General features: G+C 50.5%; 1 protein-coding gene across 1 annotated transcript in view; it reads left to right on the top strand.

Annotated features, from left to right (window-relative positions):
- Positions 1-1,980: 1,980 nt before the first annotated feature.
- Positions 1,981-24,742, top strand: part of KIF5C (kinesin family member 5C) — a gene marked incomplete at both ends in the record, with an annotated part of 71,794 nt that continues 49,032 nt past the window's right edge. Inside the window, 2 exons of the mRNA XM_084265401.1 lie at positions 1,981-2,106; positions 22,701-22,791. Coding sequence (XP_084121527.1) covers positions 1,981-2,106; positions 22,701-22,791 — 217 coding nt within the window. The remainder of the gene's footprint in view (positions 2,107-22,700; positions 22,792-24,742) is intronic.

Below are 24,742 nucleotides of genomic sequence, written 5' to 3'. Positions count from 1 at the left end.
GGCTGCAGGAAAATGGGTTGACACCAAGGTTTGCTTTCTTGGACCTCTGTGGTGCCTACAGCAAGGGACCTGCCTTGCATTCTGCTGTGCCCATGAAGCCAAGCTAGGTATGGCTGCAGTGGCGTGTCCAGCAAGGACATGGCCTTGGGAATGAAAAAGCCACGGCTTTGGGAATGAAAGAAATTAATACCTCAGGGTAATTAACGCTTAGGATCCCAGCAGCAGAGTAAGACAGCTTTTCTGTAGCTTGGCCATCCCTGTTTTACATGAAGCAGTTTCCCAACGAACTCTAACTCCTACCTTCCAACAGGCATCCAGAACAGCCGGGGAGAGAAGCTCAGAAGCTCGAGGAGGTTCTGAGCAGCCCTGCATCTGGCGTGCTCCAGCTAGGCTGCTTAACCCCATGAGCTGCAATAAGTAGTAAAACATGGCAGCTTCGTGACAATACGGCATTGTCTGCCCTACAGACAATGTCAGATTGTTTGGGAGAACACTGCTAAGAAAAGATGGCTCTTGGGTGCATTCTTCCTGACGGGAGATTATGCCTCCCCCTCCTCTAAGGGGGAAAACAGAGCCTTGCCTATCTTGCTCCAAAATGAGCTCTTGATAATGGAGAAAAAAAATAAGGATTAATTCATCAAAACGCTGTTGCCTTTCATGACTAAGCTCCTACTTGTCATGGCTAACGAACTCGCTATTCAGGGTAAAAGCTTGAGACATAAGAGAAATAAAAGGGGCTGGATAATTGGTAATCCCCAGGAATAAATCGCATTATATAATAAGGCCTTATCGCCTGCCGCACGGTGCTCACGCCCCCGAGGTGTAATGGCTTTTAAGAAGGGCCTGAGAGCCTTTGTAACTCGCCCGCTGCTCTCCCATCCACCTCAGGTCAGGACGAGAGGCACCATGGCTGGAGGAAAGGGAAGTCTCCATAGAGATGCTGAAGAACTGACCCCTGTCATCTTAATTGTGTGGCTGAGGCTGATTTAATGACACCATCTCTCTGGTCTTTGGAAGAAACCTGGGGCTGACTCCTGCCTTCTGGAAGGTGCTGACAGTACTTGTGAGGAGCTGGGCGGCTTGGACATGTGCAGGGAGGGAATGATGGAGGGCGCAGGTGGAGCGTTGGGCTGTTTCAGAGGGCTTGAATCCAGGGGCATTGAAGCCTTGGCACAGGCTGGGGGGCAGGAGGGTAAGTGGCAGGTATTTTTAGCAGGGAAGGAAGAAGAATGGCCGTGCTTCTTGTCAGAGAGGGGAGGAGCAGGAGGAGGAGGGGAGCGTCCTGAAGTGTAGGGCCAGGCTACAGGCTCTGTCTTCCCCAGGTGCCGATTCACCGCGACTCGGTGTGAGTTTAACAAGGTCAAAGCGTCCGCCAGAGATGCTGTCCCCTCTGCTTTCCCCCCACGGTGTGTGTGGAAGGCGACCGGGGCCCCGAAAGCGCGGGAACAGTGCGTATGCGAGATCACCGGGCTGCAGCTCTGCCTCAGGGGGCGGCAGCTCTGCCTCAGGGGGCGGCAAGGCGCGGGCTTCCAGCCCCTCTCTCCGTGTCACCTGAAGAGAGAGCCGCTGCCCCGCAGGCCTCAGCCACCCACCCGCTCCCCCTGGGGCCATTCGCTTTGAACCGTCCCCCTTTCCCTGTCACGGCGGGCGGGGGGAGGAGGGGTCTCCTCCCTGTCCCTGCCGTACCCTGCGGCGGGGCCAGCGCCTGACTCTCCCTCCTTCCCGCCAAGGGGGCTGAGGGGCCGGACTACGCCTCCCGGCAGCCCCCGCGCCCGCTGGAGGGGAGCGAAGGCTCCGCGCCGCCCCGCCCCTCCCTGCGCAGCCGCGCCTGGGCGGGGGGCGAGCCGGGGCGCTGCCGGCGCTGAGCGGCTCCCGGCGGCCCCTGGCCCCGCCTCGCCCCGCCCGGCCGGCGGCAGCAGCAGGGCGTCTGCGGCACCTGCCCGGCGGAGCGCTCGCTCCCTGCGGCCGGCGCCCGCCGCGATGGCGGATCCCGCCGAGTGCAGCATCAAAGTGATGTGCCGGTTCCGGCCCCTCAACGAGGCGGAGATCCTCCGGGGGGACAAATTCATCCCCAAATTCAAGGGCGAGGAGACCGTGGTCGTCGGGGTGAGTCTGCCGCATCGCTCTCTCCCGCCCGCGGGGTGCCGCGACGGGGCGGGCATCCCTCTCCCCGAGGGATGGAGCCCCCCTCCCGCCTCCCCTCGCCCCCCGTTACCCCCGCCGCCGCCGGGCCCCGCGCCCATTGTTCCCGCTGCGGCGGAGCGAGGGAGGGGCGGCGGCGCTCCCCGCGGGGCCCCCTCCCCCCCGCCGGGGCTGCTCCCCCCGCCTCTCCCTCCCCGTACCGCGGGCGAGGGCTCCGGGCTTCCCCCCTCCCCCCTTTCTCCCCGGGGGTCGCGGGTCGGGCCCGGGGAGGGGTGGGGAGGTGGGTGGGTGGGTGGGCGGCCGCGGCTGCCGGCGCTGATGTCATGCCGGTGACTGGGCATGCTCGCCGGCGCTCCGCGGGGGCGGCCGTCCGCGCCTCCGCCGCGCCCCTGCGGCAGCCGCCGGGGAGAAAGTTTCCCCGGTGCGCGGTGGGATGCGGTGAGGATGCCCTTCGCCCAACCTGCGGGCAGCGCTCCGCGCAGCATCCCTCTCCCCCCCGCGCAGCATCCCTCTCCCCCCCGCGCAGCATCCCTCTCCCCCCCGCGCAGCATCCCTCTCCCCCCCGCGCAGCATCTTCCGCGGGCGCGGAGCGAGACAAAGCAATCCCCAGGGCCGGCGGTTCCTGGGCGGGTTGATGCGCGGTGCCTGCCCCGGGTGGAGGTGCTGGCTGGTCCCCGCAGAACAGCCGGCGGGGCTGCGTGAGCATCCCTAATTAAAACGAGCCAGGGAAGTTCTGTCTTCTGGTTAAAAATAGAAACCTCCAAACGTTAAAATTTAAACATCGAGTCCGTACCCGCTTGCGGCACCGGCGGGCCCCAAAATCTGTGTTGTCCCCCCCCAGCTTTCTGGAGGTCGGCAGCTGCCCAGAGCGGTGAAGGCGCTGGAAAGGAACCGGCGCGGGTGTGTCGGGCCCTCGGCGGTTCGGGCTGCGGCTCCTGCGCGGAGCGCTGAACATGGCGCGGCGCGTTCCCCAGCCCTGCTCGGGGAAATGCCTCTGTTTTCCTTCCCATCTGGGAGCTGGAGCTTTCCGAGGCGGGTGTCTGGGCTGGGAGGGCGTCCCGGGCTCCGTCCGTGCTGGTTTTGGGGGTGTATGGAGGCGGTACCAGGCGCTTGAAGCTACCCCCGGTTTTGGTTTCAGCATCCCTTGTCCTCGGTGCTTTGTTTGATGGATTGGCCGGCTGTGGTTACACCGGGGATGCGATTACCAGACCGTGCTGTGATAGAGAGAGCTTCAAGCTAATTGATACAATTACCTGTGTGGTTTGGTGAGATCGTTATTAAATCCTGGAGGGGTTTTTTTAGGAACTTTTCCATCCAAGTTTCAAGACAGTAACGAAAAAACAAGGAGAAAACCCCCCAAATGAGTCGATTCTGGGTGTAAATGGCTAACTAGTTTTCCTTAATTCGTTTTAATTCAATGCTTTCTGTGTAGCCAAACTAATTTTCTTTCTTTGAAGGCTTAAAGCCCACTGCAGTCTGTTGCCAACAAAGTAATCAAGTGGGTTACCCATGTCAGCCAGGAAAGGAGCACTCTCTTTGGTTAGCAAGTACTTGGAAGGAAAGCACAGCTGTATCCCAGTCGTTTGGGTGTTTGAGAGACAAATATCAGCAGATTTCCCTCCCCTCTTTAAATAAATAAACCCTCAGATGTATTAAAAGTAGATTGAAATACATTTGTTGTAAATCTCTTAACAATGCTGCCTGTCTGAGAGAAGCCAAATACAAAACTCCCTTTTTCCCAGTGTGGGTAGGTAACGGGGCTTTGTCTTGGAAGTATCTGGTGGTTGGGAAGAGTGTGGTGCTGTGAAAGAAGGGGTTTATATCTTGTGGAGGGGGAATAATTCCTGTAGTAAAGGGAAAAGGGACAACACCAGCCACATTCCTGCCATGGAAGTTTGAAAAAAAATAGAGAGAAACAAGAACAGCGAGTGGGTTTTCATATAAATATTTATTTCTGTCTATATAAATACATATATTTCTGTATATACATAATTAAATATTGCTTGGTTTGGCAAGGTCCTTTCTCTTTGGTTTTGAGGGGGGTTTTTTGCCATCTTGAAAACCTGGTCAGGAGCTTAGAGCATTTTCTTGTTTCTATTTTCCAAAGAGGAGCCATCCCACTGGGGATCCATGGGGATATTCGTAGTTTCACAGCATGAAAACTCTTCCCATATTCTCTGTCTTCTTTATTCGCAGCGCTGAGCTCTGCTGTGCCTGGGTTTCTTGGTGGGTGCCACTGCAGTGTGGCAGCAGAAAGCAGGACCGCTTGTCATTACTGCTCAGCTCCAGCAAATGATGCTGGGCAGGGGGGAGGAATCCCCGTTCAGGTGGAAGGCACTGCTGTGGCACACACCCTCTGAGAAAAGGAGGGGTTTAGTCTCTAAAGAGCTCTCAGAAGCATTATGTAAAGCAGAACCAAACCAGATCCAAACACTTCTTTCTGGGGTTTTACTACAGTGGTTGATCAAACCCTGCAATGCAGCTTTTATTTGTGTTCTGGGAGATACTGGGGAGAAAAGGGTTCTGTTAAAAATCGAAAACCAAAGAAAAAACACCCAAAAAAGCCCTGAGGAATCCTGTCATCATGTAAGAAGAAGTAAAATCTGAATGATTTAAAGGAAACATCTATCTTTTTTCCTTTTTTCCACTTTTTTTTTTTTTTTTTAAATTTACTTTGGCTAGTAAGTCTCAGTCAATGTAGTTTCCCTTCCCAACAAACCACCCCAAGGAACTCTCTTTGCTGAGCCTCTTACACCTTACACCTCCGTAGCACCACAAGCAGATTCTCTTCCAACAGAAATGAAAGATGGTGACTTGAGAATTCTTGAAGGAGATTCCTTGAAGAGAAGCAGCAGGGAAGGAAGTTTGAAACTTGGGCTTGAGTTTCCACGGGATCTCTCATGCCGTGAGCAAAGCTGCGTCTCGGTGATGCCCGTGGTGGTGGGCAGCAGTGGATGCCAGCCATGCAGAGCTCTTTGCTGGGTGGGGAATCCTCAGGCAATATCCTCAATTCCATTCAAATCACTTAAACCCCTTGGAGCTGGGATCTGACCCAGTGTCTTACGTTCCAGCCTCTTCCATCCACCTCAGCACGCTTTGCACGTGGGAACACAGTGAAGTACAGAAGATGAAAATGCCTTTACCTTGATTTTTCCTTTGGCTGAACCAGAGGAAAGCCCTCTGCATTTTGGTTCTACTCTAAAATTTGAAATGTAGAAGCCTTTTAGATGTATCTCATCTTTAACTGTGGCAGGAGAAGGCGACGGTGGCAACCCCCCCTGCTTTGTTTTGTGGGTACCCACCCAACAGCCTCCCCAGGCTGCAGTTTCATGTTGTGTTTCTGCTCCTCTGCAGCCTCAAGGTGACTCTCAGATTGATTGCCTTGGCTGACATACCTCAGATGCATTTTTCCAGCCGCCTTGCTTCTCAGGGGCTTGTCAGAGAGCGTGGGGCTCTTTGCTGTAGTAAGCAACCGAGGCAGCCTCCTGAGTGTGGCTTCTCCAATTGTCCTTCCCCCCCACCCCCATTCTTCCAAGTGCTTTTATTCCTGAGCATCTGCAAAGGAAGGATGCAGAGAGGCTCAGCGCCTGGTGGGATGCTCTCCCGCCCTGAGGATGCTCTCCTAGTGCTTCCAGCCCTCTTCCTCCTCCCCTGTTGGAAGCATTGGAGGAATTTAGTTCTGAAGGAATATTTTCACCTCATTTCTCCTTTTCCTGTAGAGCGACCACTTCCCTCTACCCACTTACCACAAGGCCAATCCCAAACGGATTCTTCAGGCAAAACACCTGCTGTTTAGAAAGGACAATGTCTGAACTGAATCCTTCCAGCCCTGTTGGACACCCCACTGTAACGTTACCAGGAAGAGGATAAAAGACTCTTCGTGCTGGTTGTCAGCTGCTTTTCCAGCCGCAGCGGTGCCGGTGTGTGTAAAGCCCTGGCTTAGCTGGAGCTGCTGAGCGCTGCAGTCCTGGCTGTGTGCTCTGTGTCAGGCGGGCAGCACAGAGCCTTCCCCGCTGCCTGTGCTGGGGCTGGGAGGTGGTGGGGGGCTTTGGTGTACCCCTCTGCCAGCTGCCGCTGCGAAACACCCGTGGGAAAACCAGTGGAGAGCTGTAGGGTGACTGTTTGGGTTGTGGTGTGCTGGCGTGGGGGGGAATTCTGGTGTTTCATCCCTGAAGCGTGCCCCATCGCTGAGGGTTGTGCCTGAATCCAAACAACAAGTCGTCAGCTGGTGCAAAGCAAAGCGGTGCCTGGTCAAGCTGAAGGCAGGGTGGAATCTGAGAGGGGTTGCAAGGGTTTCTTTTTTAATACTTCCTGCTCTAAGTACCTTTGGAATGCTGTCTCCTGGAGGGATGCTCGCTTGTTTCCATCCCTAGAATATTTGGATACCTTTTGCCTTTCAATTCTCGTGCACCAGTGATGTCAGTGAAGTTTGTGCTGATGAAAAGAAAGAAGGAATCACGTCCTTAAGTCCCTCCTGTGCAGAGATCTCTCTGGGTTGTGAAGAAGCTGTCGCTCTGTGGTTAAGACAGCCCCACAAACACCCCTTAGAGTAGATAAATGATGAATTAAATATAGAAATTAAGAATCTGTTGTGTGTGGTGCAGCTCTGTTCATGGGGCGCGGTCTGACAAAGCCCAGTGTTGGGCTGTGCCTCCCAAAGCATGGCAGCTCTGTGTACAGAGGGCTTGTTCCTGATGTGCCTATAAAATACCTCCCATAAAAAGCTCATCTGGGTTTGAAGGAGGACATGAAGTGAGGTGGGACTTCGGCCTGGGTGTGCACTGTGCCGGTGGACACACAACGTGCCAGAGGATTAACCTGGGAACCTAATGCGTGCTTTGTCTCCCAGCATCTTGGGTGTGCTTTCCAGCTCTGCTCTCCTCCATTCCAGTGAAGACTTCAGTAAGTTTTATGTGAAAGCCTTTGTGAAGGACTATTGTGAGATCCAAGTACCTGAGCACGCCATTTATATGGAATGGATGGTATGCAAAGCCTCTGAGAGCCGATAAATCCCTCCACAGGAGCCAGCTCCCTCAGCAGCTTTGCTAATCCTCCCACACCTTAAGATTTCCCCCCCTGGCATAAGATGCAAACGTCTCTAACCTGCTGCATCCTCCTGTTCCATGGCTGAGTTGAGCTGAGCTGTGCTGCGCTCGTTCCCCCGCGGCTTTGGGGCTGCGTTGCTTTCAGGTCAGGCTATTTCCAGAGCAGCCGCAGCACAAGGCTGACAGATCTGGCACTTGCTTTTCTTCTTCTTTTCTTTTTTTATGGGTGATTTCTCTCAGTAGCTGAAGCCAGTAGGTATCTGGGGAAGAAAGAAGCCTGTGGATCATTGCACGTCTCTGTCCGTTTTGGAGAGAGCTGATTCTGCTGGGTCTGGATGGCTTTTCCTGTGCCTTGCAGAAGAAATCTTCTCATTTGCTGTTGGTAAATGAGATTCATTTACTACAACTGCTGTGGTAGTCGTTCAGGGAGCTGCTCCTGGGCTTGATACTCAAAGAGAGTGGATGTTTTCCAAAGGAAGGTGTTGTGCCGTGCTTCACACTCATTTTCGGGAGCTTGTGTAAAAGGGGCAGTGAGGTGACCACAGCAGGGCAGGTGAGAGGACCAACGGGGTCATTTTAGGGTTCTGTTTTTTGCAGTGTGTTGGCTTTACCAAGAAATCCATGGATTTCTTTATTTGTGGACACAGCCACACTCCATAAAGCACTGAAGTGAATGCAAAGTACAGTGTTACGTGCTGTCCCGCGGTGTAAGTCAGCGGGGGGGGGATAAAGGTCTGTCCTGATCAGGGCTTGTGAAAACCCCTCTGAGCTTTGCTCTTCTCACCTCTGCATCAGCCCGATGCTGTAACGAGGGCTGGGTGGGTGCAGGATGAGCAGAGCTCTCCCAAGGAAACACTGCTGGGGGGTTGGCACGTGTGGAGCTTTGCGAGGGTGATGGCATTTAGAGGGGGGTGCGTGGCTGTGTGGGCAGCACCCCAGTGCCTGCCCCAGCCCTGTGGTAGGGGATGCTCCCGGCGGGTTCCCCCAGGCTGCACCTGGATAAGCAGCAGCTCCTTTGGCTCCTGGGACTCTGCTGGCACCAAACCAGGCTCCCAGGATGCTCCTGAGACAGAGATACATCCGTCCAGTCACAGTTCAAAGGAAAACCCACAGTTTGGGGCATGTTTTCGCTAGATTTAAGGACACCTCTGCAGGGACAGTGTGGTTTGGGGGTTCCTGGTACCCTTTCTGGAAGGGATGTTCTTTCAGGCTTGTCTGCAAATGCTGAACTGGGGGGAAAACTATTTGACATGGATCAGCGGGGTCCTTCTGGGATGAAGTTGTACATGCTGGTCTGTTCTCTGAAAACCTAGTGAGAAATATGGTGTGAAAACAGCTTCAGCAGTGGTGATGCTGTAGAGATGATCTACTCAAAATACAAAGCTCATTATTTTTTCAGCAGAGCAGTTTCCCTTTTGTGTTTCCTCAGGTCACTGAAGGGTTTGGTTTTTTTTATCCTTTCCTAATCCCATTTGCTTATCTTTATCTAAAAATACCTTCCTCCTGCTTCCTACCCTGTCAAAAACGTGGATTCCTACATAAAGCTTCGAAACTTAAAACATACATGACACATTCCAACAAGATAGATTGTCAAACAACGGGAAAATGTCATCTGGTGCCACTCTCAATGTTGTCTTTCTTCCTCAGGTAACTCCTGAGGATGCCTTTGGTTTAGACCAGAAGGTTTAGGTGGTTCAGCATCCGTACTCACATACCTGGTTGCATCTTGGTGCAGCCTTTGTTGCCTGCCTGCAGCAGGCAGTCGCTGGTGTTTGGGTTAATGCAGATGGCTGGTCAGTCTGGTGCAGTCAGATTTATGGCTGTTTGGGGAAGTCTGGGGGTACCTTTTTTTCCATCCCTGTATGGTTGGAGATGTTTTTTCTAGAAGGAAATTCTGGGGACTTACACCTCCGTGGATTGTTTTGGTGTTTCAAACTGTGCCAGAAGAATGAAAGCTGTTGCAAAGGGTGAAGTGAAGGATGAGATGCCACTGAGGAGTCTTTAACATCAGCGTGCTTTGCTCTGCTGCAGTTTTATAGGGATTTGGGGGTTGGTGATGCTTCTGTAAAAGCAGATGCGAAGGAGGAGAGTTGATTAACCTTAGTTTTTCTCATCAGGTTTTAACTAGACTTCTGACCTCCTTGGTATAAAAAAGACAGGGATCTCCTGGAGAGAGTCCAGAGGAGGAACACAGAGATGCTGAAGGGCCTGGAGCATCTCCCCTGTGAGGAAAGGCTGAGTGAGCTGGGGCTGTTCAGCCTGGAGAGAAGCAGCCTGAGAGGGGATCTGATCAATGGGGATCAATAGCTGAAGGGTGGGACACAGGGGGACATGGGCAGCCTCTGCTCAGTGTCTGTGGGGACAGGACAAGGGGCGATGGGCTCAAGTTGGAGCACAGGGAGTTCCCCCCCAATGTGGGGAAGAACTTCTTCCCAGTGAGGGTGAGGGAGCCCTGGGACAGGCTGCCCAGGGGGTGTGGAGTCTCCTTCTCTGGAGAGATTCCAGCCCCGTCTGGACACCGCCCTGTGTGCCCTGTCCTAGGGACCCTGCTTGGGCAGGGGGTTGGACCCCAGGGGCTCTGGGGGTCCCTTCCAACCCCTACGATTCTGTGATTCCCTGCTACCTTTGTGTTATCATTCAGATGACTCCAATCCCTGAGGTTTTGTTTCCTTCCAAAGGACCTGGCTCTGAAATGCCTGCTGTGTCTCAGGCAGTAACGTGCATTTCCATCTCTGTGATGGGTTCATGACACCTGCAGGTCACAACTGTGGTTTCCCAAAGATGGGCTTTCCCTGCTGCTGAGGGCAACACTAAGTGGAGGTTAAAAATCTTGTGCTATCAGTATTTGTCTGGAATTTTTGGAATGTGAAAATACACATGCTTCAAACCAAACCAAGAGGACAACGAAACCCCCTTTACCTCCAAATATCCAAAGGGGAATCCTTCCAGATCTTGAAGGTCTGGAGTCAGAGGTGGGGTATTTCTGATGAGTTCCTGCATTTGTTCATTTTCTGGAGGGAGCCAAACCATTTCTATGTATTCATGGCCTTTTCCATTGACATTTTATGGGATGTCCTGGAAATGCATGTGATTGTTACCAGATTCCCATTAGAATATCAATAATTGGTCCCATGACAGCTTCAGGAAATGCATGATTTCAGATGATGAGAGAGAGTCTGACTGAAACCAAGAGCGTTGGATCCTTCCCCCATGAGAAACGAGTGTTCAGAGATAAAGACTGAAATATTTAATAGTTGTCCTCTTAGATGTCTTTGCTGAAAGTGATTCATTTGTTTCAGTGCTTCACTCCCTGCTAAAGGAAATCTTACTCTGCTACCTAGTGATAATGATGGATAGGAGATGCTCTTGGCTGGTGTAAGGGACTCCCTCTCTTCTGGCTCAGGATTCCTGAAGCACTGTGGTTCTTCTGAAGCTGTTGTTAGATGTTTCTGTTGTGTGAGGAGGATGTGACACCAAAAACCATGTCACCTTGTGTGTCATGTGGCCCAAAGGCTTGCAATAACTTCTGCTGTGCTCCTGAAGAAAATATTCCTGAGTTTACTCAGCTTTTGTTGTTGTGACATAGTCTTTTCTAGTTAATTGTCCTGTGAGGTAAAGAAGACCTCTTATTTTGGGGGGAAAAGTGACTTTTAAAGTCACATTAGGAATCTACAGGGAAGTTGGGTCTCTGACACACAGGTAGCATTCTGACAGCTAAATTATTCTCTCACGTAGCACAGGATGTGCAGGAGACCATTATCTGAATTGGGGTAACTGGGTTAGTGAATATTTTTAGCAAAGCTGTTACCAGAAAGTCGGATTTTTCTGCAGCTGTAATCTCTTTTCTTGACTATTATAGTTCTCCTGAATTGCTTGGATCTCAGTATTTAGGCCAGCAGTGAGATGTGGATAATGCTCCAGCTTCTCACAGAGCCTGGAGATTTTCTGTTGTTCACTTAGCAATAAGCTGTTCCAAAAATCTACTAAGGAAAGTCATCTGGCTTTTTTTTTTTTTTTAAATAGATTTCTCTGTAGTACAAAGAGCTGTACATGCACACACCAGACCCTAGTGAGGGAAGCACAGAATATCTGTCTGTATATCTGTCTGTATATCTGTCTGTATTGCAGGCACAGCAGATGTGTATGTCTTGCCTTGTTCAGTGTGTACCTGATGGAATCTGCTGATGGCTTGATGAAAGCCACATGCTCTTTAAAGCCACGCTACTCCCTAGTGTAACAGGTGATGTTGTAGTAGCTGTTGCATGGCAGATACCACTGTCTGCACCCAGGCAGCTTGGACTCCTCCAGCCACAGCCGCTAATTCCCCTTGAACAGCCCCACACTGATTTTTAGTCACCATATAAATCATACTAAATGCCAGTACTGAAGAGTGACCCATAGTCTCGATCTGCCACCCCCATGTCCCATCCATCCTCTACTTCCCTCCCCTTTTATATTACTTTTATATTGCATTTTGTTTGGTTTTCTCCTCTTAGGACCTATCTGTAGGCTTTTGTTATTTTCTTAACTGCTTTCTGGGTCAACCATAAATACCCAGTGGAAAACTCTGCTGCCATTTGATAAACACATTGGCTTGATTATGTTTCACTTTATGGTATCTTTTACAATTTAACTTCAAAGCAAAGTAGTTCAGTGATGCAAACGAGTCAGAAAGCAAAGTTAATCTTGCCATACAGAACCACGTTGCTTTATACTGGAGAAAAATGTTTGCTTCTGTTGGTGATAGAGGATTTATTCTGCCCGTCGCTTGCTTTATGTGCAGCCCAAGTTTTCGGAGTATTATAGAATAACCTCAGCCATAAACTTCAAACAAAACTGTTGGCAGCATAAAGAATTTAGTTTAATCTTGCTGTATGTGATGGTTGAGCTGTGGAAGCGCTGTGTGAGAGTTGCCTTCCCTCCTTCTGTGCTGGAGGAAGGGATGGCCCTGCTGCAAAGAGCTGAAGGAACATGGAGGCACTGAAGGTGGATTCATATTGGGCGTCGTGTGTGGCAAGAATGTGAAGTGGAAAGCCCTAGTGTGTCAGCACCTGGCTTGGGAAACAGCCAACCTGCTCCCCTCAGGATGTGGGGGGGAAATGTGCTGAGATGACTCACTGCTGTCCCCATCCCCAAGGTGTTTGAAGGGCGGCTTTCTCCCCACCCCACACCCCTCCCGATAATGAGGTGAGATACAAGGTTATGGATGGGAGCGAGCGGGTCCCTCGCTGTGCAAGGGGTACAGGCGATGGGTGCCGGTGGCTTTTTCCTCTCAAAGGGGAGCGGCCTCCTCTCTCCTCTGCTCCTTCCCCCCCTTAACGTTGGGTGAAATGGTAGATGGGCAAATGGAGGGATGAAGAAAAGGGAAAAGGAATCCACAGAAGTGATTTCACCAGAGCGAGAGGGAATCCAAGGCCCCATGAAACACTGCAGATCCTGCACGTTCCTTGCTGGGAGAACTGATCCAGCTCCATCTTCTTATTCAATCAGGTTTTCTTTTCCACGGGGCCCTCGCAGTAGTGGGTGTGCACCAGGAGCAGGAGAGCCCTCGGTGCCAGAACACAGAGAGAAATGGCGGGAGCGCAGAAGCTCGTCAAAATGGCCGCGCTCCCGTGTGAGGCCTCTGTTCTCCCAAGGCCGGTCTCCGTCCCTGTTTGAAGAGGTTTGTTGCCACGAGCAACTTGTCTGTATTGCTCGGTGACAGGGTAATTGCTTTGCCTGCCTCGACATCTGAGCTTCTCTGAAGGCTCCTCCATGCTCAAATTGTAGCCGAAGCAGAATATTTCCAACACACACCACGAGTCCAGGCTACAAGCAGTCGAGTTGCAAGGTAGAAGGTGGTGCCAGGGCAGGGGGCCATTGAGTGTCTGTACAAATGAGGCTGGACAGATACAGCAGTGCCCTGTGTGCTGCCCTTTTGGTTCTTGAGGATCGCTTTTCAGCCAAGAAGGGAGCTCCAGAAGTCGTGGTGCTGTCCTCCTCCTTCCTTAATTATCTGATGCAGTTTCAGTGCATGCCTTTTAATTAGATTGCATGAAAGGAGGCTGGGGCAGACCAATGATAATGCTTCTGTTGTGTTCTGCTCTTAAATTCCTGCTACGATGTCAGGTCAGGAAATATCCAAGTTCCCAGCAGTGCTGCTGTTCAGTGTCTTGGCTTGTAAATGAGGAAGCAAGTTGCAGTTGTTGGACTGGTCCTGAAGTGAATCAGGAACACAACCACAGGCCCTGATCTCACCTTGCTTCGTTAGATTAGGGATGCTCTGTCTTCCTCTCTCACTTGTCTGGGAGGCTACGAGTCTGGGATTGTGAACAGTTCTTGAGGCTAGAGGAGAATAATCTGTGTGCACAGCTGTTGCTGTTGTTCCTACAGTTTGCTGTTGGTGATGATGGGATGAGAACCTGGGGAGCAGAAGTGCACCCGGACTTGCTGCATCCTCTGGCTGCTGGGGTCTGGGCTCGTTGGGGTTGCCTGGGTGGTTTGGAGATTCAGCTGTGCAATAAGTTAGCGGCTCTGGATTAATCCCTGGGAGACTGAGTGAGGATATAGCCCAGCTGTGGCTTGGGACAGTTTATGCTCGTGCAGTGCTCTCTCTGCAGAATAAACACCATACAATGTGGGCAGCAGGGTGTGAGCATCTCGTTTGTTTCTTTTGCTGATAGATATATGGGAGGCTCCATGACCAGAGGTGTAGTCTGTGCTCTGATCCCCTCCAATCCTTGGTTTTGCAGAGCATGCTGAACAGCAAGCTGCTCGATGGACCAGCGATGCCCTCTCATTTCATTTTGACCTCTCCTGACCCGAGGTGGATTTGAATCTACAACTGACAGTGCTCACTATCCCATTACTAATCTCCTGAGCCACCCAGTTGCCCCATAAATCTGTAAGTGATACGTTTAACAAAGCGGAGATTAACAGGGCGCTGCCACGGCGGAATTAAGACGTAGTTACGTCTTGAGCCGGGGCTGGTTGATGTTGTGTTTCTCTTCTGTAGGTGGAGCTGAAGGTCAGTGTCTTATTTAGGACTTTAACTTCACCCAAACAGCTTCATTTCACAGTTTGAGATACCCACTTAGTCTTTTTTTGCTCTTTGTTGGAATTTTATGAATGCTGACAGTGAGCAGAGGTGCTGCTCCACGCCGAACTTACTCCCACCGCCCGATGAGGTGGCCTCATCAGACTCCTATTCCACTACTGCTGCCCAAGGAAAGGTTTTACTACATTATTTTTCTGGCTATGGATTTTTTTAATTTGTGTTAAAAGGGAATCATAGCATTCTTTCAATAGAATTTATTGTGTATACAAACCAGAATTCTCTGACCCTGTTGATGCCAGGGAGCAGGGTAGGTTCCCTGAAATGCTGGAGCCTGGTAAAACTGGGGGCATTTTGGATAATTTTGAGTCTGGCCTTACTTTCAGAGCTCATTGAGTAGTTTGTGGTTGTTCTTTTTGGAAGGGGTCTGTTGAAGGTAGAAGCTGTCATGGTTAGACAAAGTCCCTGTGTGCTGATTGCAGCTTGGAATATTGTGTAAAAAATATCCTCACAAGATTTCCATTTACTTAAGAACCTCCGATGTCCAGAGCATCCTTACCTGAAATGCATGTGACAGCATTTTAAAGTTCATTTAATTAAGCTGTGCTTTGCTGTAGTATGATGACTAGGTTAATGAAGAAGGTAGCTTTGAATAGGCCTGAAAAGGTCTGTCAAATTAGTGAGAGCATGTTAAATTAAACCAGTATTTACCTGTTAACCTGTGAGACAGCAGTGCTGCCTGAAGGGCAGAGCAATGGTGCTGGGGATGATGCTCTCCTGTTTCCCTGAGGACTCTTAGAGCAGCCTGTGTCTAATTCCTCGCTCCGAGGGGTTTTTACCTGTGATAACACACAGAGCTCTGCTGAGCTTATGCTCACCTATCAGCTTAAGGCCTGGTTTGGTGAGACAGGGTGGAAGAATCAATTTTGCAAGGAACACAAGTGTGAAGAACTTATCTCAAGTTCTTAACGTGGGCTGAAAAGCCCAGGAAAGGGGGGATGATGCGTGTCTTAAGCTACTGCTGTGCACAGCACCAAGCAAAATCCCTTTCCCTGTGATCATTAATGTAGCTGCATCTTTTCAGAGGTCAGATTTAAGGGCAGGAGGATAACACCTCTCTCCAAGTACCTGGTTTGGTACTGAGAGGCCCAAATCTGCAAGCTGCTGCATGGTGTGAGAGTGCTGGTGGGCTGGAAGGGTGCTGATGGCTGAGGAAGGAGCACTGAAGGGTGCCAGGTTAAGTGGTGCTGGTGAAGCAGCATTCACAGGCGGTGCTTGGTGCTGCCAGTTGTTCATTCTGCCTGCTAAACCTGTCTGCTCAAAGAGATGAGGATGGCAAGGAGCTGGGGGAGTCTGTGTCCCAGGCTCTTTCCACCTCCCTGCCCTGTTCCCCAGCCAGATGACACTGGTGGGTCCCAAAGAGCAGGAGGGGCAAGCCGGTTGCTCTCGAGTAAGAAGTCATCCCTCTTTCCACATTGCCAGCAGATGGTCCCAGCAGTGCTGCAGCCTCCAGCAGCGATGGAGCTGTGAGCCCTGGGTGCACTGGGATGTTGCTCCTCCAGCCCCTTGCCCCAGTCTTCCTCCCTCTGTGAGGAGTTGCAGCTGCAGTTTATCATCGATGCTCAGGCTGGGGGCTGGGACCCTCTCTGCCCTGCTTTCTATTTTTGTGAGGAGTGTTACATTGGTAACACCCCATCTGAGTGGCAAGGGGTTGGAGCTTTTGGGGGGGGTCTGTGGTGGCTGGATACACTGGGTCTGTCTCATCCTCTGGACAGAGGTCACTAGCTTGCACCAACACACGTAAATAACAACAGAGAGGCTGACTCTTGAGTGTTGCTGGGGGAGAAGTATTAAGAAGTCACTAAAGAGCACTGTTTGTTGGCTTTGTATTGGGAGATCTTGATGCTTAAAATTCACATAAAGCTTCTTAAAGAGTCTATTTCCCAGGTCACCCATCTGAGGTGGAAGAAAAGCCTTAAAATAATTTCTAAGGTTTGGTTTCCTGAATTGCAGATCTACCCCAAAGTCAGATAATGCTTTCTGAAAACAAGCCTTATAGCAAGGAGTTAAAGGTTCTTTCTGCTGAGAGCGAAAGAAGCTAAAAGTGGCTCGCTGGTCTCCTGCCAAATTCCATCCCTCCACAGAAATATTCATAAGGCAGATCAATAATTAAGCCCTCTATGCAAAAGTAATGCTGTGTTGGCCTCAGATTGCTCTGCTCAGACATGACTGCTTGTGTTAATTTGTTTTCCAACTGAGTTCTAGGAGTATTACCAAGATGGAAGAGCTTCCATTGGAGAACTTGCTTTGACCACGTATATTCAGGTTATTCTGAATACATTTCCTCAGGGGGATGCTTGGGGGGGTGTGTGTTTTATTCCATATGTTCTGAATTCTCATCTGCCAGGTGAATTGCTGCTCTGATGATGTTTTAAAGGGTAAGCTGAGACAGAAACATGGTGGGATGGCAACAGTATTTCCTTACTCAACGTGACTGAATGAAGGAAAAACATAATTACTAAATTTTAACATTTTGCTACTGTGTGTTTGTTTTCTCCCTTTGTCTTCAATCCTCACTTTTCCAGTCCTCACTAGGGAGAGGTGGCTTTGGGAGGATGGGATGGCTCCCGTTCATCTCTTGGGCTTGATCAGTGATATAGTAACAGCTCTGTAGCTGCAGAATCTCTTGTGACTTGTGTGAGAAGTCCTTCTCCCTAATTCCTGGCCAGGAAAGCCAATGGCATCCTGCCTTGCATCAAAAATAGTGGGGTTAGTAGGTCTAGGGAAGTGATTGTGCCCCTGTACTGGGCACTGGTGAGGCTGCACCTCGAGTACTGGGTCCAGTTCTGGGCTCCTCACCATAAGGGCGTTGAGGTCCTGGAGCTGGGGAAGGGGCTGGAGGGCAAATCCTCTGAGGAGCAGCTGAGGGAGCTGGGGGTGTTGAGCCTGGAGGAGGCTGAGGGGAGCCCTTCTCCCCACCTCCCCTGCCCTGCCAGGAGGGTGCAGAGAGGTGGGCGATGGTCTCTGCAGCCAGGGGACAGGAGATGGGACAAGGGGCAATGGGCTCAAGCTGCCCCAGGGCAGGGTCAGCTCAGCTGGGAGGGCAAAGTTCTTCCCTGGCAGAGTTGTGGGGCTGTGGCACAGGCTGCCCAGGGAGGGGGCTGAGTCCCCAGCCCTGGGGGTGTTTAACAGAGGGGAGATGAGGTGCTCAGGGATCTGGGTCAGCACAGGACAGGGACGGTTGGACTCGATGGGCTTAAAGGGCTTTTCCAACCTGGTGATTCTATGTAATTAGCTCCAACTCCAGGGGAAATTCACAGGGCCAGCTATTTTTCCTGCTTGCCAGCAGAGCAAGCCCGGTGCAGCATTCAGTAAATGGGGCTTCTGCATTTTCAGAGCTTAATTCCTACTCCTGTAGACTGGAGAGAAGACGTGTGGTTTGTGCCACCTTCCAAGGGAGAGCGTCGGTGCCCCACGAAGGCTGCGCCTCGGCTGCGAGGTGGAGCTGCCCCCAGTAATAGTTTGCTTTCTGCTCTTTGAAAAACTCTGTCTTCCAGGCCTGCAATTACATATCTTTTATTTATAAAACCTCTCCTACAAGAGCACTTAAGGTACTGAAAACTAGCTGGGAAATAGTTTCCCATTAATTAAGCTCCTACGTATCACATGAGTCTATTACCTGTATACTCATCCGCTGGATGTACCGGCAGCAGCATCTGGTAATGGTATTAAACCCACTCGTGGACCATTCATCTCAACTGCGTCAATAAAACTCTTTGACTTGAGTCTGGAGCCAGAACAATGATGACAGAGTTTCAGCAGAGTCATGGTTTGCCCAAGGATTGATCTGATAAACAGAGCCATGTGATTTGGCCCTGTCTGGTTTCTGCAGGGAGCGGAGGTTTTCCTGAGCTGTCGGTTGATGACTGCGTGACTGGTGCACCCCTTGTGCAGGGGTAGGGGGGATGCCTTTATTTGGGCAGGTTGTGGAGAAAAGAGCAGTCCTGCCTCTGAGGGGACAGAGGACTAATCATCCCCCAACTCTTGTGCGCTCCTGAAATGTTCTTCTCCTGCATCTCGTAGTGTGTCCTGTATCCCTGAACAGTCCGAGAGATGATACTGAGGGCTGTCTTGACGGCTTTCACACCTGGATCACGGGCAGATGCTCTCCAGGGACAGCTTTGGCAGGAGCCCCATCAGGGTACCTCTTCATTTGGGTGCCCTGCCTGCTTTTGGGCTTCTGCACTCCTGGAGACCTGTGGCAATGAGCCTTGGTTAGGCTAGTGGATGTTTTTCTGTCATTTAAAGCTCAATCTGTGACCTCTCCTTGAGTCTTGTCATTCAAAACAATGTCCCCCTCGAGGGCAGGCTGGCAGGGTATTTTGCAGGCAAGTATGAATGAGCTTCACCTCCACCATCAGCAGGGCTTCTGTGGTTGGGATCAGACCGGCGCTGGCCATGTTCACAACCGCTGCTCATCATATCGCTTGCTCAGAGCTGTTGTTTGCTCAAGCAGAACAAACTCACATCTATCCCGGGAGAAATCTGTATCGTATCTCTAATTCTAAGGGATGGCTTCTAATTCAGGCTGCAATTCCTAATCAGACTCAAACATCTCCTTTCAGCCCCCCCCCCCCCCAATAAAAAACAACGAAACCCAGCATTTTGTGCTCTTTTTTCCTTCTCCTTCAGCAGCTTTGCATCCGAGCTCAGATGCCTGCAAGTCAGGTAGCATCTTGCCCAGCATCACAACCCACAGGAACATTGTTGGAGACAGCCCTGAACATCTGCCTGAAGATCACAGGGAATTAAACCCTGACATTGCATTAAGGCTCCTCATTCTTAGCGCGCAGCCTTAAGCGCCGAGCGCTTCTCTTCCCTGCCTGGGCAGGACTTAGGAGAGTTAAGACTTCTTTTTAAATCCGGGAATGTACTTGGTTATCTTTAATTTGAGCCCATGTTAGCTGCTGGGGGGTGTTGTTTGTGGAGTGATGGTCAGGGATTCTTCGGGGTGCTTGTGAAATCCTCAGGTTCTTAAATGCCAAGTCAGGGGGGTGACTGGAGACCTTCAGCTGGTAGAATAGCAATTGGCAATCCATATGAATATCGTACCTCACACAGCAGAGGGGCTGGGACAGAATCAATCTCCCTGTCAATACAACTTCAGCAGGAATTGCGTGGGTGGATGGGAGCACTTATCCCAGCCATTATGCAGCAGTGGCAGGAGTTAATGGAACAGATTGTCGGTGGGGGGGCTGGAGAAAGTCATGGCATAGGAAAGAAGATGTGATTTATGTGTGAGATAATACACTGCCTGGAATGAGAAAGTTGGAAGAATAATGTATGGAGGCGGGGCGTTAGCGTCAAGGAGGAAAATAAGGCTTCATGTCTAGCTGCTTGCTGCTTGCTTCAATGAGCTCTAATGGGGCTGAAATCTTCCTGATTCTGGTATTTAATTCACGCTGAGTTAGGTTTGAATGAAGAGAAGAAAAGCAGGTGTGTTGTTTCTGAGGATGACAACAAGGGGAAAAAATACTGCTGGGGATGGTGCTAACATAAGGTGATGTTCGTGCCTGCTCACCCTCCTACTCTGCTCTGGAGCAGACCCTTTGTGTCTGCCAGCACAGTGCTTTTGTTGGGTGGATGTGGCTTTTGGTACCTTTGAGGAAAGGCTGTCAGAAGTTAAGGGCTCGTCACACCCCCAAATCAAAAGTAAAGCAAAATAACCCCCCCAACCTCAAAACCTTACAGTTTGCTCCAGAGAAAAATGTATTTTAATTGTATGTTGGCAGCTGATTTGCCAGAGCTATTGGCGTGTTCTCTGTGTCTGAGGTGGTCTCTTCCAGCCCCATCCTGCGGGATGCGTGCTGAGTGGGGCTGTGGGCTGCCTGGCTGGGATGTGGAAGGTCTGAGGGACAACTTGGTGGGAGAGGTGGTGAAGGTCTTGCCCTGCCACCAGGAGCCTGGAGCTGTGTAGGGGTGCTGGTGAGGGTACTCCAAAGAGAGCTGATGGCATGGAAGGGTCAGGAGGCTGAGCAGAAGAGTGGGGTGTCACGGGAGGTGCCAAGAACAAAGACCCAGAGAGGAATTTCTGACCAAAGAAAGAGGGAGGAGGATGAGGAATCTAAGGAGGAGCACATGCAGCTGGGGTCTGTGCCCACTTATCTGGCTCTGCTTTGCAGAAAGGAGCGTGAGCCTCAAGGGGTTATTGTTCAAGATCAATGCAAAGGTGAAGCACAAAACAACCTCCACCAAACCCAGGAGGTGCTGGCTGGATGACGGAGCGCTCACCTTTTGTGTGGTTGGTGGCAGATGCTCCATGATCCTTCTCATTCATTTCCTTTAGGTACCAGGGATGGTTATTCCAGCCTTTTAACTTCCCAGAACAAAGATCCCAAGGCAGACATTCGACCTGTGTAGCCCATTTGTGAAATGCTGCTTTATGCCTGTGGTCTCTGGGTTTGGCAGATAAATAATGATCAGAGGCAGCACCCTGCCTCTTTTGGCTGCCGTGCGGCACAAAACCAGCCATGGGCTTGTTTTTTGGGGGGGCTCTCTGACACTGCAGTTGTTGAGAGCTCAGTAGAAGAGCTGGATTGATTGCACCAGAGCAATGTTTGCCTAGAGGGCTGTGTTTGCCATGGTAGGATGATGTACTGGCATCGCTCTCATGTTGCTTAGCCTCAACTCAGGCATGAGGGAAATAAATGGGATGAGTTGTCTGTCCGTGTGGGGTTTGGCTTCTTGCATTAGGGTTTGTCTAGCGTTTCTAGTAAGTGAAATAGGGGTAAAGTTGGTAAAAAGCCCATTTGAGGAATTGTTCCAGAGTAGTTATAGCAGGGCTGGGCATGTAGTTGTCCTGGGAATGGAAAGCTCCATCCAGCTGAGAGTCGTGCACCATGGCTGTCCGTGGGAAGCTGTGGAGAGGCAGCGCTTGGGGTGGGTGCCTGGTGGGGGCCCACACCAGTCCCACCACTCTCCGGGGTGCCACAGGTGAGGACTGGGATCTGGGATGTCAGGCTCAGTTGCCTCCTTCGACCTGGATCTTCTTAAGCAAGGTGCTTGGATTACCCTGCGTTCACCCCACGCTGGCACGGGAACATGAATTATTTACTAACTGATTTACAAATTGCTTTCTCATTCTTGAGATCTGAAATCCTGGGATGAAACATGAAGAAAACACACCACAGGCAAACACCTCCCTGCCTCACTTTCCCCTGCAGCTGTTAAGTACCCGAGTTTAAGGAGCAGGCAAGTGTAAGCGTCTGATCTGCTGGGAGGAGAATCAAAGCGTGACAAACACAGCTAATTGAGCACAGCGCTCTGTCAGCTGCCTGTGAATGGCAGAGATGGCACATCAGCTCCTCAGAACACAGCTCTGGTGTCAGGCACCCAGCCACCACCTCACAGTTAGCTTTGAAGCCCCTGTCACGCCAGGCTCGGGGCGGGTGTCGCATCTTGGAGTGGAGGTGGCAGAGGCTTTGATGGGAGATGAGAGAGATGCTACACGCCCGCTTAGTAGAGATTTAAATAAATGTGTTGTGTTTTAAATGCAAATGTCTTGCTTGGTTGTTGTCTTGTACAGAGCCCAACTGCTGTCTTAGAGGTTGATTTGCCTTTTAAGTCTTGCACAAACCTATTTTTAGGGTTGCTTAATACCTGTTTGCCTTGTAACCGTTTATACTCGCTACAAAGCGGTCTCAAAGCTTTCTGGAATGGTGTGGATGGGTGGTGCTGTGCTGTGTATCCGTGTATTAGTCGTGGTTCACCTGGGGATTAGGGTGATGGGGTGTGTGTGTGGTGGTGGCCCACAACCTGGCTGTGGCCCTGATCGCGCTCGAAATGTCACCTTGGAGCTCTCCCCGCACGGCACCTTGTCACTTCTTGATGTGGCAGCTAAAAAACATGACAATTTCTGGATAAAGTATAAGTTTAGGGCTACAGAATGGTCTGGGCTGCCTCTTTTGGGCCTACCCAAGCATTTGTGTGTTGAGCACAGGGTCTTTCTGCTGAAGGAGCACGTGTTGGTGCCGACGGTGACTCTCCAGACCTGCAGCCTCGTGATTCCCTCAGCTCTGGCTGCGGTTCCTCCCAGCACCTTTCCCACTACCTCGCAGGAGCGAACAGGAGATCCTTGGCAAATATTCCTCTGGCTGTTCCCCCTGTAATTCCGAGGAGAGGGAGAAAACAAATCAACTTGCAGTTGCTGATACTCCAGCTTATTGTTTCCTGCAGCTGTAGCTGCTGACCCAAATGTGACCACACAGAAAACATATGCTGTGCTTTATTTGCCAGCGATGGAAGAGATGGATTTAGAGCATGTGAGATGTCACATCCCTTTAGCTGACAAAATACCATCGTCTCCACTGCACGACTGACTTCCTTTGGAGCAAATGCTGCCTTACAGGATGCCTGTTAAATTGGGTCTATAAATGGTTTAAAATGCTCTTTATCTGACTGGGTTTCTCTTTTGTTTGCAGCAAGGGAAGCCCTATGTCTTCGATAGAGTGTTACCTCCGAATACCACCCAGGAACAAGTTTATAACGCCTGTGCCAAGCAGATTGTTAAAGGTAAGTGTTGCTTTGGATTATTCCTGCTTGGGGGGAGGGAAAGTGATGTCTCCCTGTCCCCTCAGGCTAGTAAAAGTCGGGATAATAAATGTTTAGGTGTCTGAATGGGAGTTTAGTGATTCCAAGTATTCACAGGTTTCCTCTCTTTAGATGCTGGGGAAGAACTGTCCCCAAGGGCATGGAGTGATAGGATGAGGGGTGATGGGTTTAAACTAGAGCAGGGCAGATTTAGATGAGACATGATGAAGAAGTTCTTCACTCTGAGAGTGGTGAGACGCTGGCACAGGTTGCCAAGAGGGGTGATGGAGGCCCCATCCCTGAAGACATTCAAGGTCAGGCTTGATGGGGCTCTGAGTGACCTGATCTAGTGAAGGAGGTCCCTGCTCACTGCAGCGGGTTGGACTAGATGTCCCTTGAAGGTCCCTTCCAACCCAGCACAGTCTGTGATTCGATGATTCCATAATGCAAGGCTGTGTGTTGAAAACCATGGGATTTATTTGGCATGAGAGGTCTGGGGATGCTCAGAGGTGGAGGAGCTACTGCAGCAGTGTTGAAGAGCCCTTTAGCATTTCAGCTGTGGAGCTGGGAGCTTTTGTGTGCTGGGGTGGGGAGAGGTTCCTGCTGCAAACCCTGCATTCTGGCTGGAGGAAATCAATCAGTTGGCTCACTTGCATGGCCTCAAGCAAAGCAACATGTGCGGAGCTTAGATGATCTGGGGTGAAGACCAGAAGAGAAATTATTTGATGTTGGGAGAGGAAATGAGTCCTGAGTCTTCAGTTGCCTCTTCTCAGAGGGGAGCCTAATTAGGGCAGTTCTGACTTCAGATGGGTAAGCCTTTCCTAACAACATGGGGTTGGAGTTGTGGAGCTAAGAAATCGTTAGTTCAGGCTGCGCACGCACTGCTCAACTGTTGAAAGTTTGGGGAGCTGTTTCAGTACCACAGTGTGCACTACCAGCAGCAGCACATCGCTGTTTGGAGACTTACAAAGGGTATTTATATCCTCTGAGGAAGATGAAAATGGTGAGAGAAATTAAACCCTGCTTGAGAGCAATTTGGAAGATCTAAATCAGAGATTAAGTCTTCTTCATTAACCAAACAGGAAGGCAAATCATTTCCAAAGTCCTATTTGGAAACAGGGTTCAAATGTACTTTTGTGTGTGTGTTCACTTGGACCTCCTGGATAACTCAAAAGGCAAATGGTTGAGGGGAGGAAGGGGTAGAATAAAGGAAAAATTAAAGAGAAATGGGGGGAAAAATAGAGGAGAGTGTAAGACAGGGAGATAGCTGGAATGATGTTCTTGAGCTCTGGGCTTGCATTTCCTTATGTTAAATTTCCAGTTTAAAGCCAAAATAGTGAAGGATATGAAGGGAATGGGGCTGTTTCTGCTAGAGTGGAGCAATGTGATTTGCTACATGGAAATAGGAGCCGAGTGCATTATGACATTACAACTATTTAGATTTCTGAGGCTTTTTTCAATAGCTTCTCAAGGTTACCATTTGTTATCAGATTTCATTATCCTCCCATGCAATGGCTGATGGTTTCATTGTGATTAATGTCATTACAGAAAATGCCAGCTGGCCCAACGGGCTCTGAAACAATGGTTATAACAACTCTGTTGGCAATAAGAATGATCTAAATGAGTTCTTTTTCACTAAAGAAGAAACAGGATTAGGTTTAAGTAAACAACTCGATGACTAAGTCAAAGTATTTCACATTCCGTACGTGAGAAATGTTAGAAACCAGAGTTTTGTAGAAGAGGAGGAGCAGTGTGTGTGTTAGAGCAGTTTGCATTGGGGTGGGCACTGGGCCGGTGTTTGTTCAAGGTACTGCCAAGGGCAGAGGTAACAGGAATAGAAGCCTGTGAGGGACCTTCACTGGTGTCAGTCTGGGAACATCACAGAATCACAGAATCATAAGATTGGAAAAGACCTTTGAGATCATCAAATCCA

Source organism: Gallinula chloropus, assembly GCF_964237585.1.
Source record: "Gallinula chloropus genome assembly, chromosome: 5".
NCBI classification, from domain to species: Eukaryota; Metazoa; Chordata; class Aves; order Gruiformes; family Rallidae; genus Gallinula; species Gallinula chloropus.
Note: the sequence above shows the minus strand (reverse complement) of the source record. Positions and strands in the feature narration are given on the sequence as shown.